This window comes from Aquarana catesbeiana, linkage group LG02 (assembly GCF_042186555.1).
Source record: "Aquarana catesbeiana isolate 2022-GZ linkage group LG02, ASM4218655v1, whole genome shotgun sequence".
Lineage (NCBI taxonomy): Eukaryota > Metazoa > Chordata > Amphibia > Anura > Ranidae > Aquarana > Aquarana catesbeiana.
In genome coordinates, this window is record NC_133325.1 from 117,211,750 (window position 1) to 117,224,644 (window position 12,895).

Below are 12,895 nucleotides of genomic sequence, written 5' to 3' on the forward strand. Positions count from 1 at the left end.
AGCTAGTTTTTAGGACATATCCCTAATGCCCAGCTCCCCCGCCACTCCATTAGCTACTACTACTGCTGCTGATCAACTATCAAAACAACTGGTAATTGCTTTTTACTAAACAATCGCAGCTACTGTCAAAAAGCAGCCATTCCTGTGTAATACAACACTTGCAGATAATTCTGCAAGTGTCCCCAATCACAACACAACTAGGGGAATGTACTAAAACTGGAGCAGAGCAACCAGTCAACTTTTACCTTCACCATGTTAAAGGGTCATTAAACCCAAGTTATAAAAAACAGTCAATGCATGCTTAAGTACATTGTGTGTATACTCCCTTTGCCACTAGCGCATTTGTTTTCTGTAGACTGCAAAGAAACCTGGTTGATCCTGCTGTTCTGTCCCTCCCTAGTTGTCCGTGTCCCCACTGCAGCCTTGAATTGTGTAGACCAGCCATTGCCACATACAGTGGGGACGGAAAGTATTCAGACCCCCTTAAAATTTTTCACTGTTATATTGCAGCCATTTGCCAAAATCATTTAAGTTCATTTTTCCCTCATAAATGTACACACAGCACCCCATATTGACAGAAAAACACAGAACTGACATTTTTTGCAGATTAAAAAAGAAAAACTGAAATATCACATGGTCCTAAGTATTCAGACCCTTTGCTGTGACACTCATATTTTAACTCAGGTGCTGTCCATTTCTTCTGATCATCCTTGAGATGGTTCTACACCTTCATTTGATTCCAGCTGTGTGATTATACTGATTAGACTTGATTAGGAAAGCCACACACCTGTCTATATAAGACCTTACAGCTCACAGTGCATGTCAGAGCAAATGAGAATCATGAGGTCAAAGGGACTGCCTGAAGAGCTCAGAGACAGAATTGTGGCAAGGCACAAATCTGGCCAAGGTTACAAAAACATTTCTGCTGCACTTAAGGTTCCTAAGAGCACATCCATAATCCTTAAAATGGAAGACGTCTGGAACGACCAAAAACCTTCCTAGAGCTGGGCGTCCGGCCAAACTGAGCTATCGGGGGAGAAGCGCCTTGGTGAGAGAGGTAAAGAAGAACCCAAAGATCACTGTGGCTGAGCTCCAGAGATTCAGTTGGGAGATGAGAAAGTTGTAGAAAGTCAACCATCACCGCAGCCCTCCACCAGTTGGGGCTTTATGGCAGAGTGGCCCGATGGAAGCCTCTCAGTGCAAGACACACGAAAGCCCGCATGGAGTTTGCTAAAAAAAAAAAAAAAAAAACACCTGAAGGACTCCAAGATGGTGAGAAATAAGATTCTTTGGTCTGATGAGTCCAAGATAGAACTTTTTGGCCTTAATTCTAAGCGGTATGTGTGGAGAAAACCAGGCACTGCTCATCACCTGTCCAATACAGTCCCAACAGTGAAGCATGGTGGTGTCAGCATCATGCTGTGGGGTGTTTTTCAGCTGCAAGGACAGGACGACTGGTTGCAATCGAGGGAAGGATGAATGCAGCCAAGTACAGGGATATCCTGGACAAAAACCTTCTCCAGAGTGCTCAGGACCTCAGACTGGGCCGAAGGTTTACCTTCCAACAAGACAATGACCCTAAGCACACAGCTAAAACAAAGGAGTGGCTTCACAACAACTCCGTGACTGAATGGCCCAGCCAGAGCCCTGACTTAAACCCAATTGAGCATCTCTGGAGAGACCTAAAAATGGCTGTCCACCAATGTTTACCATCCAACCTGACAGAACTGGAGAGGATCTGCAAGGAGGAATGGCAGAGGATCCCCAAATCCAGGTGTGAAAAACTTGTTGCATCTTACCTAAAAAGACTCATGGCTGTATTACATCAAAAGGGTGCTTCTACTAAATACTGAGCAAAGGGTCTGAATACGTAGGACCATGTGATATTTTAGTTTTTCTTTAATAAATCTGTAAGAATGTCAACAATTCTGTGTTTTTCTGTTAATATGGGGGTGCGGTGTGTACATTGAGGAAAAAAAAAAAAAAAAAAAAATTACCTCAAGACCCCTTTCACACTGGGGCGTTTTTCAGGCACTTTAGCGTTAAAAAAAAAAAAAAAAAAAAAAAAAAAAAGCACCTGTAAAGCGCCTGAAAGAAGCCTCATCTGCAATCCCCATGTGAAAGCCCGAGTGCTCTCCCACTGAGACCCCTTTCACACTGGGGCGTTTTTCAGGCGCTTTAGCGTTAAAAAAAGTGCCTGAAAGAAGCCTCACTTGCAATCCCAATGTGAAAGCCCGAGTGCTTTCGCGCTGGCAGGGCGTTAAAAAAAAGTCCTGCAAGCAACTTCTTTGCAGCGCTTTTCTGTTTTTGCCACCGGGCTGGGTGTGCTGATGGCCCGAGCCCTTTCACACTGCCAGCGCCCGAAATACGCCTGAAAAACGCCCCAGTGTGAAAAGGGTCTCAAGCAGCACTTTACTAGCATTTTTCAGGTCCTAGCAGTGTGAAAGGGGCTCAGGCTTTCACATTGGGATTGCAGATGAGGCTTCTTTCAGGCGCTTTTTTTAACGCTAAAGCACCTGAAAAACGCCTGAAAAACGCCCTAGCGTGAAAGGGGGTCTAAATGATTTTAGCAAATGGCTGCAATATAACAAAGAGTGAAAAATTTAAGGGGGTCTGAATACTTTCCATCCCCACTGTACTGAACATGCTCCATTTTCAGTACCCTTCAAAGCAGTCAATTTCCTGTTTTTATCTGTGCAGCCCTGTGACTATAGAAACACATGTGGGTGTACACAGTGGTAATGGGCAATCCCCTCCCTCATGTTCTCTTGTTGCTAAAAAAAAATAAAATAGGGGGTGGGATATGAGATGATTGATGGAGACATCACCTCCCCATTAGTCCCAGCACATACACACCATAGACACAAGCTGGAGGGGCAAGTGTAAACAAAAGTGAAAGTTATTGTCAGTCAACACACTTTGCCTACACCATATTATTGCAAAAAAAAAAAAAAAAAAAAAATAGGATTTGCATTAACCACTTGCCGACTGCCTGAGAATGCATGTCATGATTTTGACGTTAAATTCCATTATGGCAGCAGCTAGCTGCCATAACCCCAGTAGTTTTTTCCCCTTAGGCGGCCGTCTTTCAGATAGAAGTGGTCCCAGTGGCGGATTCACCGCAAGATCACTTTCATGGGTGGCAGGAAGTGCCGACTCAATGCCGCCGATGGCTAGGCAGGAAGTCGAGTGAGGGCAAGATAGCCCCCCACTCTGCTCTATGGCCTTGGAAGACCGGAGTGACCTCTGATGTCACTTCCTCTTTTAAAAAAGGTAGGAGATCTGGAGATCTTTTTGAACCCACATCATAGAGGAAAGTAAAGCTTCACCTATGAAGATTTTTAAAGTACCGTAGTTTGTCGCAATTTTAAAGCACGACATGTTAAGCATCTCTTTACTCGGAGTAACATCTTTCACATACAAAAAAAAAAAAAAAAAAATTGGCATAATTTCAGTGTTTTTTTTTTTTTTATTTCATTAAAAGTGTTTTCTTTCCAAAAAAATTGTGTTTGAAAGACCGCTGCGCAAATACAGTGTGACAATCTATTGCAGCGATAGATTTTTAGCAGAGACCCTAGAGCCGTGGTTCTCAACCTTACTAGCACCGTGACCTCTTGATAAAAATTTCTCAAGTTGTGGTGACCCCTAACGGTAAAATAATTTTGTAGCGTGGGTTGTCAGCACCCAAGGCAAGTAATTTGCATCCCTAACCCACAGATATTTAGCACTCCCTGACTCCTTTCTTTCCCTTTCATCTCTCTATCCTAACTTCTTCCCTCTCCCCCTATTTTCCTCTCCCTTCCATGTATTCTCTATTTTTATTTCCTTCTCTTACTCCTTGGTGGGGGGGTGGGGGGAATGGGATGAGTGGCAGTGCTGGTGGGGGGGTGGGATCAGTGGCAGTGCTGGTGGGGGGGTTGAAGTTCTGATCAGCCAACTTAGGTGCTCTTGATCAAAGTCATCTGCTGATCTGAGAACTGTAGTGGGGACTTTTAATGGCAACAATAATCACAGGTAGTGTTACTCACTGTGTCTCCGAGTTTGTGGTGTCTCACAGCAGTGACACCTATGCTGAAATCAGGAGATAGGGTCTCCTTCAGCCCCTCCCACTTCACATTCCTCACCAGTCAGCTGACCTCTAGTCACTTCCCCCCAGTCATGCTCTGAACTGAATGGGCGGCTGTGAAGAGGCTGAGTGGGAAGCCACAGGCTACAGGGACAGCCGTTCTGGGCGGCGGCAAAAAGGCTGGGAGAGCAGTGCAGGCTTCAGGAACAGCCCAGGATTCGGTGACCCCTGGCAAATCATCGTTCGACCCCCGAGGGGGTCCCGACCCCCAGGTTGAGAACCACTGCCCTAGAGAATAAAATGGCTATCTATAATGTTTGGGGGTTCCAATTAGTTTTCTAGCTTAAAAAAAATAGATTTTTACTGATTTTACAACAAATGTCAGAAACAGGCCTGGTCTTAAAGTGGTTAAGCTTTCAAAAACTATTACTAAAATTAATTTTGAGTCTATTCTGAAAGCCTTTTATGTCATGTGACTGGCACAGCACCAATCAGCACTGTGCAGACAGACCCCATAGTCCAGATGCTGCCATACATCAGCAGAGTACTAGAAAATCCATTAGAAGTCTCTGCTGCAATTAATAGCCTGCAAAAAAAATAAAAAAAAAAAAAAAAAAAAAAGAACAGGCCCACAGTGTAAGTGTGGAAATTGCTCTGGTCCATAAAGGAGTATACAGGTATGAAAGCTGATGTGGATAAATAAGGCAAAACAACGCAAAGCCCATTTTCTAACTACAATGCCTATCAAAGCTTTCCAGTGTATATGGGCAGGGCAATGCTCACAGGCCTCAAACATTCTATCCATATGTATGAAGCACTGCATTACCCCAGAGGGAACCACTGCAGGGAAAAAGGTAGGTTCATACAAGGCAAGACAGGCATGGGCAACCCAAAGGGCCCCTTCCCCTCCAGCATGAATGAGAATCCCACGGTCACCACAACAAAGATTATAATGTGCATTGCACAGCTGCTGCCGCTGAGCAGGTGTACCAAGCCTCTCATATTGTCCTTGAATATGTGAGATTTGTCTCTAACATACAGAGGATAGTTTATGGTATGGTGCAGCTGGTCAAATCTGAAAAAAAAAAATCTGGGAGAAGTTGCTTTAAAATGTATGTCAAAGTAAGCATTACACAGAAGAACCCGGACAAACTAGGATAGGGAACATTTTGTTAAATCAGAACCCCCCCCCCGCCCACGACCCAGTGCCACATTAGCACTAAATTGTTGCTCGTTTTACCAGTGCTGTTTAAGCAGCGCTTTACACCCTAAAGAAGGGGTTACAAAGCGCTGCCCATTCTTTCCAATAGGCAGGGAGTTTTGGGAGTGCTAAATACCGCACTCCCAAACCGCCCCAAAGAAGCAGCTTGCAGGACTTTTTGGAACATCCCACAAGCGCACCGCTCCAGTGCGAAAAGTCAGCTGAATGAATGGGAGGTGGTTTTCAGGTGCTTAGCAGCAGCTATTTCCATCGCTAAAGTGCCTGAAAAACCGCCCCAGTGTGAAAGGGGTCTTACAGCCAAAGAAGCTGCCATCTTTGCTTGTTTTATCTGCAGTCGCCATGGTGCTGCAAATGTATTCATTTAGGCCCCTTTCACACTGGGGTGGGAGGTGCGTCGGCGGTAAAGCGCCGCTATTTGCCCGCTAGTGGGGCAGTTTTACCCCCCCGCTAGCAGCCAAGAAAGGGTTAAAAACCACTGCAAAGTGCCTCTGCAGAGGCTCTTTGCCAGCGGTATAGCCGCGGTGCCCCGTTGATTTCAATGGGCAGGAGCGGTGTATACACCGCTCCAAAGATGCTGCTAGCAGGACTTTTTCCCCGTCCTGATAGCGCACCGCTCCATTATGAAAGCCCTCGGGGCTTTCACATTGGAGACAAAGCAGTGGCACTTTCAGGGCACTTTGCAGGCGCTATTTTTAGCACCGTAGCGTCTGCAAAGCACCCCAGTGTGAAAGGGGGTCTTAGGACATCAGCCATTTGACGACTTGACTAAGCAGATGAGAACACGAGCAACCATGGCAGTTATTCATGGCATCCCTTAAAGCAGGACTAAAGGTAACCAAAACAGAGTAGGCTGCTCTTTATTGTAGAGGAGACCTGCAATGTCTCCTGCAACAAGCACCTACCTGCTCAGTCATCTACTGAAGGCACATGAGCAGCTAAACATGTAATGTCCAGCACTCTGGCTGTGCATAAATAACAGACTTCCAAGCAAGTGTGCGATGATGACATAACACCATTGGCCAATCAACAGATCAGAAAAAAAACTGACCCCAGAAATAGCCAGGGAGAAGAGGACAATGGCTGACAAGGGATTTAAAGTGACTGTAAACCTCCGACTTTAAATTAGCATATCCCTCTATAGTGTGTACTTGTCTCAATTAGGAGCACAAAGTGCAATTTCTGTCTGCTGCCTCCTTCCGCTTCTATCAGCATGTTTACTGTCTGTACATAGAAGGTGAGCACACGGTCAGTTTGGGGCGCCACAGTGTATCGTGACAGTGTGAACTACAGGTCCCAGCCCTCATTGTCAGATGCTTGAGGACTACGCATCCCAGGACAGCGCGTGGAGTTGAGCTACAGGTCCCAGCATGGTCAGGTGTAGATTGGGTAGTCTGGGGTTTGCATACATGTACATTCCCTCAGTACAGCAGGTTTTACAGTATTTTGTCTGTGTATGAGTCCTATGTGGTCACATCTGACAAGTTTTCCTGACACCAAGAAAAAAAGGGTGACAGGGGAGGGATCACCAGCTGATTACAGCCTCAGTTCTGTTCCTGTGTGCTGTCTGAAAGGGGTGCGTCCCTTCCCTCCAATCAGCTGTCAGAGCTCTCCTTACTGAGCTCTGCAGTGTGTAATTTTATCTCTCTCCCCTGTTTTCCAACAGCTCAGATGAGCTTTATAAATTCTGGACTTTGGACAGAGAAAAGACTGCAGATGTAGTTTAATTTCTCCCAGAGGATTGGTTTCATCTGTGTATCACCGGAGGGCTGGTAACTTCACTGGGTATATGGAAGGGTTTACAACCACTTTAAAAGAGGAGGTCCACCCACCAAAAATTAAAATCCAGCAGCTACACATGCTGCAGCTGCTGACTTACCTGTCCTGGTGTCCAGCGATGTCGGAAACGCACCTGATGTTTCCATCAGGTGTACGGTGCTGCTACCGCCATTGCAGGTAAGGAAACCTGGCTGTGCAGTATCCCCCCCCAGAAAAGGTGTTAAACGTGGCACTGGAGGTGGCACTGGAGGGGGGAGGAGACAAATGAGTGGAAGTTTCACTTTTGTGTGGAACTACGCTTTAACTGCCGCATCACAGGAATGAGGAGATTTTTCTTTCAGTTTAGTTCCACTTTTAGGCCTCGTTCACACCATGGTGCAGAGACGTCGGTTTTACTGCACTCACTCTGCAATGTGCCCTGTTCACACCACTGGTATTAAGTGCAGATTTTTTTTCTGCACGAGAAAAAAAACTGACATGACATCAACATTGGTGTGAATAGGACACATAACTGACGTGCATGGAAACTGATGTTGGTTTTCCTCATCAGTTTTCATGCACGTACGTTGTGATTGAGCCCTAAATGTAACTGTTTTGCAGAACAGTTAAAGCGGTGGGTCGGTCACAGCTGCATTTGCTCCCAACTGAACTGTGAAGCCATCATATGGTGTCCCGATCATATACACAGCACCATGGCAACTACAGATCAAACAGAGGCCAAGATGGCAGCTTCCTGGGCTGTAAAGTATAGGAGGGTTTAGTTCTGCTTTAAAAAGGCAAACCAGCTGGGATCCAAACACACACGATAGACTGTCATTTACTGCAAACAGCTCTTCGTGGCCTGGGAACACCTACAGGCAGCAGGAACAATTGTTGCAGCGCTACAGATTATGGTGGAATTATTAGTCCTCCATGAGCCAAAGATGGCAAGCAAAACTGCAATACACCATTAAATGGAAACAGTGGACGTGCAACCTTCTTCCCATGAGAGGGCAGTCTGGGGGAGCTGGGCCATCTCTTCTCACTACAGATAAAGAATCCAACCCACCACGATTTCCACATAGGACTCATACACAGACCAAATACTGTAAAACCTGCTGTACATGTATGTAAACCCCAGACTACCCAATCTACACCTGACCATGCTGAGACCTGTAGCGCAACTCCACTCGCTGTCCTGGGATGCGTAGTCCTCAAGCATCTGACAATGAGGGCTGGGACCTGTAGTTCACACTGTCACGATACACTGTGGCGCCCCAAACTGACCGTGTGCTCACCTTCTATGGTACAGACAGTAAACACCACATTCCATACTGAGCTATACAATGGGGAATTGTGGTAAATGGAAGTAGAACATTCTCATGGAATTTTCCAGTGGAGAACTCCAATTTCCCCCCCATCTGAACCATAGTAGCATAGCCGGCTGGACCTTGCAGTGCCTCACCCTCTGACCAGTAGGCAGGCTGGGACCTGCAGTCCCCAGACCACAAGCAGGCAGGGACCTACAGTCGTCGTCGTCGCCCCCCCCCCCCAGACCACCAGCAGGCAGGCTGGGACCTGCAGTCGTCGTCGCCCCCCCCCCAGACCACCAGCAGGCAGGCTGGGACCTGCAGTCGTCGTCGCCCCCCCCCCCCAGACCACCAGCAGGCAGGCTGGGACCTGCAGTCGTCGTCGCCCCCCCCCCCCAGACCACCAGCAGGCAGGCTGGGACCTGCAGTCGTCGTCGCCCCCCCCCCCAGACCACCAGCAGGCAGGCTGGGACCTGCAGTCGTCGTCGCCCCCCCCCCAGACCACCAGCAGGCAGGCTGGGACCTGCAGTCGTCGTCGCCCCCCCCCCCCAGACCACCAGCAGGCAGGCTGGGACCTGCAGTCGTCGTCGCCCCCCCCCCCAGACCACCAGCAGGCAGGCTGGGACCTGCAGTCGTCGCCCCCCCCCCAGACCACCAGCAGGCAGGCTGGGACCTGCAGTCGTCGCCCCCCCCCCCCAGACCACCAGCAGGCAGGCTGGGACCTGCAGTCGTCGCCCCCCCCCCCCAGACCACCAGCAGGCAGGCTGGGACCTGCAGTCGTCGCCCCCCCCCCCAGACCACCAGCAGGCAGGCTGGGACCTGCAGTCGTCGCCCCCCCCCCCCAGACCACCAGCAGGCAGGCTGGGACCTGCAGTCGTCGCCCCCCCCCCCCAGACCACCAGCAGGCAGGCTGGGACCTGCAGTCGTCGCCCCCCCCCCCAGACCACCAGCAGGCAGGCTGGGACCTGCAGTCGTCGCCCCCCCCCCCAGACCACCAGCAGGCAGGCTGGGACCTGCAGTCGTCGCCCCCCCCCCCAGACCACCAGCAGGCAGGCTGGGACCTGCAGTCGTCGCCCCCCCCCCAGACCACCAGCAGGCAGGCTGGGACCTGCAGTCGTCGTCGCCCCCCCCCCAGACCACCAGCAGGCAGGCTGGGACCTGCAGTCGTCGTCGCCCCCCCCCAGACCACCAGCAGGCAGGCTGGGACCTGCAGTCGTCGTCGCCCCCCCCCCCAGACCACCAGCAGGCAGACTGGGACCTGCAGTCCCCCCCCCCCAGACCACCAGCAGGCAGGCTGGGACCTGCAGTCGTCGTCGCCCCCCCCCCCAGACCACCAGCAGGCAGGGACCTGCAGTCCCCCCGACCCCTCACCACAAGCAGGCAGTGAATTAAAAGGTGCTCTTGGACCCAATAGGCCTTGTAGTTACCCCCCTCCCACCCCGACCAGCAGGCTGGGACCCCCTCACCCGCTGACCAGCAGGCTGGGACTTGCATGTGCTCTCTGGGACCCAATAGGCCTTGCAGTCCTCCCACTATCAGGCAGGCTGGGACCCCCTCACCCTCTGACCAGCAGGCAGACTGGGACTTTCAGTCACTCACTGTGGGGCCTGTTGGCCTTGCAGCCCCCCCATTCCTAGGTGTAGGTGTCCCCCTCACACACACACACGGTAGGTCTGACTCACCGTAGTCAGCGGCCATTCTCGGTCCGTCCAGGGCCCCCAGCTCCAACTTCTTGGCCCCCGGGAGGAGGACAGGCGGAGGGGGGTAGGCGGACAGGCTGTTGCCATGGAGTCCCAGGGGCTCCTCATGCAGGAACTGGCACTCGTCCCCGTAGAAGCACGTCTTATCCTTGGCGTAGTAACGGCAGAACTTCAGCTTCAACCCGGGAACCCCCAACGCCGAGGGGGCCGGGCTCAGTCCGCTGTTCATGGCCCGGGCCAGTACACCATGGAGGGGAAGAACGGGGGGCCCCGTGTGGAGTGAAGGAGGGCCCGGGGCCTCAGGCCGGACTATGGGGGTGATGAGGAATCCTCCCCGCCCCCTCCTCTCCTCCTCCGTCTTCTTAATTTTCGCTCTCGACTGTTTTCCTATTTTCCTCTTCCTGAGCCCGCTGCCGTCTGCGCATGCGCGGCCCGGTGCAGGCTGGGAAATGACGGAAAGAGGCCTGTCAGTGCCCGCCCGCCTGACGGAGCCTCATTTATCATGGCCGGTGTGTGCGGGGCCTTCCCCTCACCTGGGCACGGAGAGGAGGAGGAGCTCTGAGGGGCCCACCGAGCCGCCAACCTGCCTTTCCTCTCTGAGCTGACAGCCATTATTCTAATTCGGAATGGAGAGGGTTAACCCCCCCCCCCATGGTTCTCATAGGTCTGCTCAGCGATAGGCCTCATTCACACGCCTGATAGAACATCCACAACACCTGAGCGCGGCGTCTCGGAGCGCTTTTCTGGCGTTTTGAAACTTTGCCGTTTTTTTTTTTTTAGCCAATAGAGAAAACTATCATCCGTTGCATCATTTGATGCTAGGTTTTTCAGCTTTTAGTTATTTTTTATTATTATAATTCACTTATTATTATTATTATTAATTTTTTGTTAGGATTAGGGTTAATATTTTATTTATTGTCTTATTATTATTTATTTTTTTGTTTTGTTACAGTTAGGCTTAATGTACAAGGGATGTTTTTACAACCTCTGCTGAACGATTTAACTTGACAGATAGTAACCCACGCTTAAAACGTCCGTTTTGCCACGTAAGGGTTTGGAAAAAAAAAACAAATATATATATATAGCCAAAAATGAAAAACGCCTGTAAACGAAAGGCGGCTAAACGTGAGTTACCATGTTTATCCAGGTTAGGCGTCTGAACTCATTTTTTTTACTTCAAAAAAAGGCCTAAAAACGCAACTGCCTAAAAACGACATTAAACGAACCTGTGTACATGTACACTTAAGATAACATTGGTTGAGTTTAAGGATGTGCTCCGGCGTGTTCGCACACTCCATGTGCAGAGCCCGCCAGGAAGTCGGCACGGCGCTGCGCTAATCATAGGCAGTAAGACATTTCCTGATCTCTGCAGCCACGGATCGGGACAGCGTCTCCCTGCCTATGATTAGCAATCCACAATGCCGACTTCCTGGCGGGCTCTGCACGTGCTGTTTGCGAACACACCAGAGCACATCCTTAGCTGAGTTCAGGGGCAGCTGAAAAAAACATCCCACTGCCTCTGAACGTCTGTTTACCAGCAGCAGTGTACATGAGGCCTAATGGGGGAATCGGATGATTACGGACCGCCTGTCCATTTTCATCCCATCTGATCCACCAGACGGATGGAAAATAGGACATCCAGCCGTCTGGATTTTGCGGATCGGATGTCAGTGGACATGTCACCGCTGACATCCAACGCTCCGTAGAGCTGTATGGAGCGACCATTCAGATCCGCCTGACAAAACTGACAGGCGGATCTGAATGGTCCGCTTGTGTGAAAGGGGCCTAAGGGTGTTAACCACTTGCTGACCAGGCCCTTTTCTGACATTTGTTGTTTATAGGTTTAACAGGACCATTTGGCTGTCTAAAGACCAGAGGACTTTTTACAATTTGGGCACTGCGTTGCTTTAACTGGTAATTGCACGGTCATGCAATGTTCTACCCAAACAAAATTTGCGTCCTTTTTTTCCCACAAATAGAGCTTTCATTTTATGGTATTTGATTGCCTCTGCGATTTTTATTTTTTGCGATATAAACGGAAAAAGTCAGAAAATTTTGAAAAAAAAATGATATTTTCTACTTTTAGTTATAAGAAAAATCTCAATTTTCCTCATACATTTAGGCCAAAATGTATTCAGCCACATGTCTTTGGTAAAAAAAAATGTCAATAAGCGTATATTTATTGGTTTGCGCAAAAGTTATAGCGTCTACAAACTAGGGTACATTTTCTGGAATTTACGCAGCTTTTAGTTTATGACTGCCTATCTAATTTCTTGAGGTGCTAAAATGGCAGGGCAGCACAACCCCCCCCCCCCCCCAAATGACCCAATTTTGGAAAGTAGACACCCCAAGGAAATTGCTGAGAGGCATGTTGAGCCCATTGAATATTTAATTTTTTTGTCCCAAGTGATTAAAAAATGACAAAAAATTTTTACAAAAAGTTGTCACTAAATGATATATTGCTCACACATGGCATTGGTAGATGTGGAATTAAACCCCAAAATACATTCCGCTGCTTCTTCCGAGTACGGGGATACCACATGTGTGGGACTTTTTGGGAGCCTATCCGTGTACGGGACCCTGAAAACCAATCACCGCCTTCAGGATTTTTTAAGGGCGTAAATTTTTGATTTCACTCCTCACTACTTATCACAGTTTCGAAGGCCATAAAATGCCTAGATGGCACAAAGCACCCCCAAATTACCCTATTTTGGAAAGAAGACACCCCAAGCTATTTGCTGAGGGGTATGGTGAGTATTTTGCAGCTCTCATTTGTTTTTGAAAATGAAGAAAGAAAAGAAAAAATTTTTTTTTTCTTTCTTCAAATTTCAAAACTCTGTGA

General features: G+C 48.9%; 1 protein-coding gene across 1 annotated transcript in view; it reads right to left on the minus strand.

Moving 5' to 3' along the window:
* Positions 1-10,492, minus strand: part of PAN3 (poly(A) specific ribonuclease subunit PAN3) — a 105,211-nt gene extending 94,719 nt beyond the window's left edge. Inside the window, exon 1 of the mRNA XM_073613378.1 lies at positions 10,036-10,492. Within this exon, the coding sequence (XP_073469479.1) occupies positions 10,036-10,282 (247 nt within the window). The 5' untranslated portion in view covers positions 10,283-10,492. The remainder of the gene's footprint in view (positions 1-10,035) is intronic.
* Positions 10,493-12,895: the final 2,403 nt, after the last annotated feature.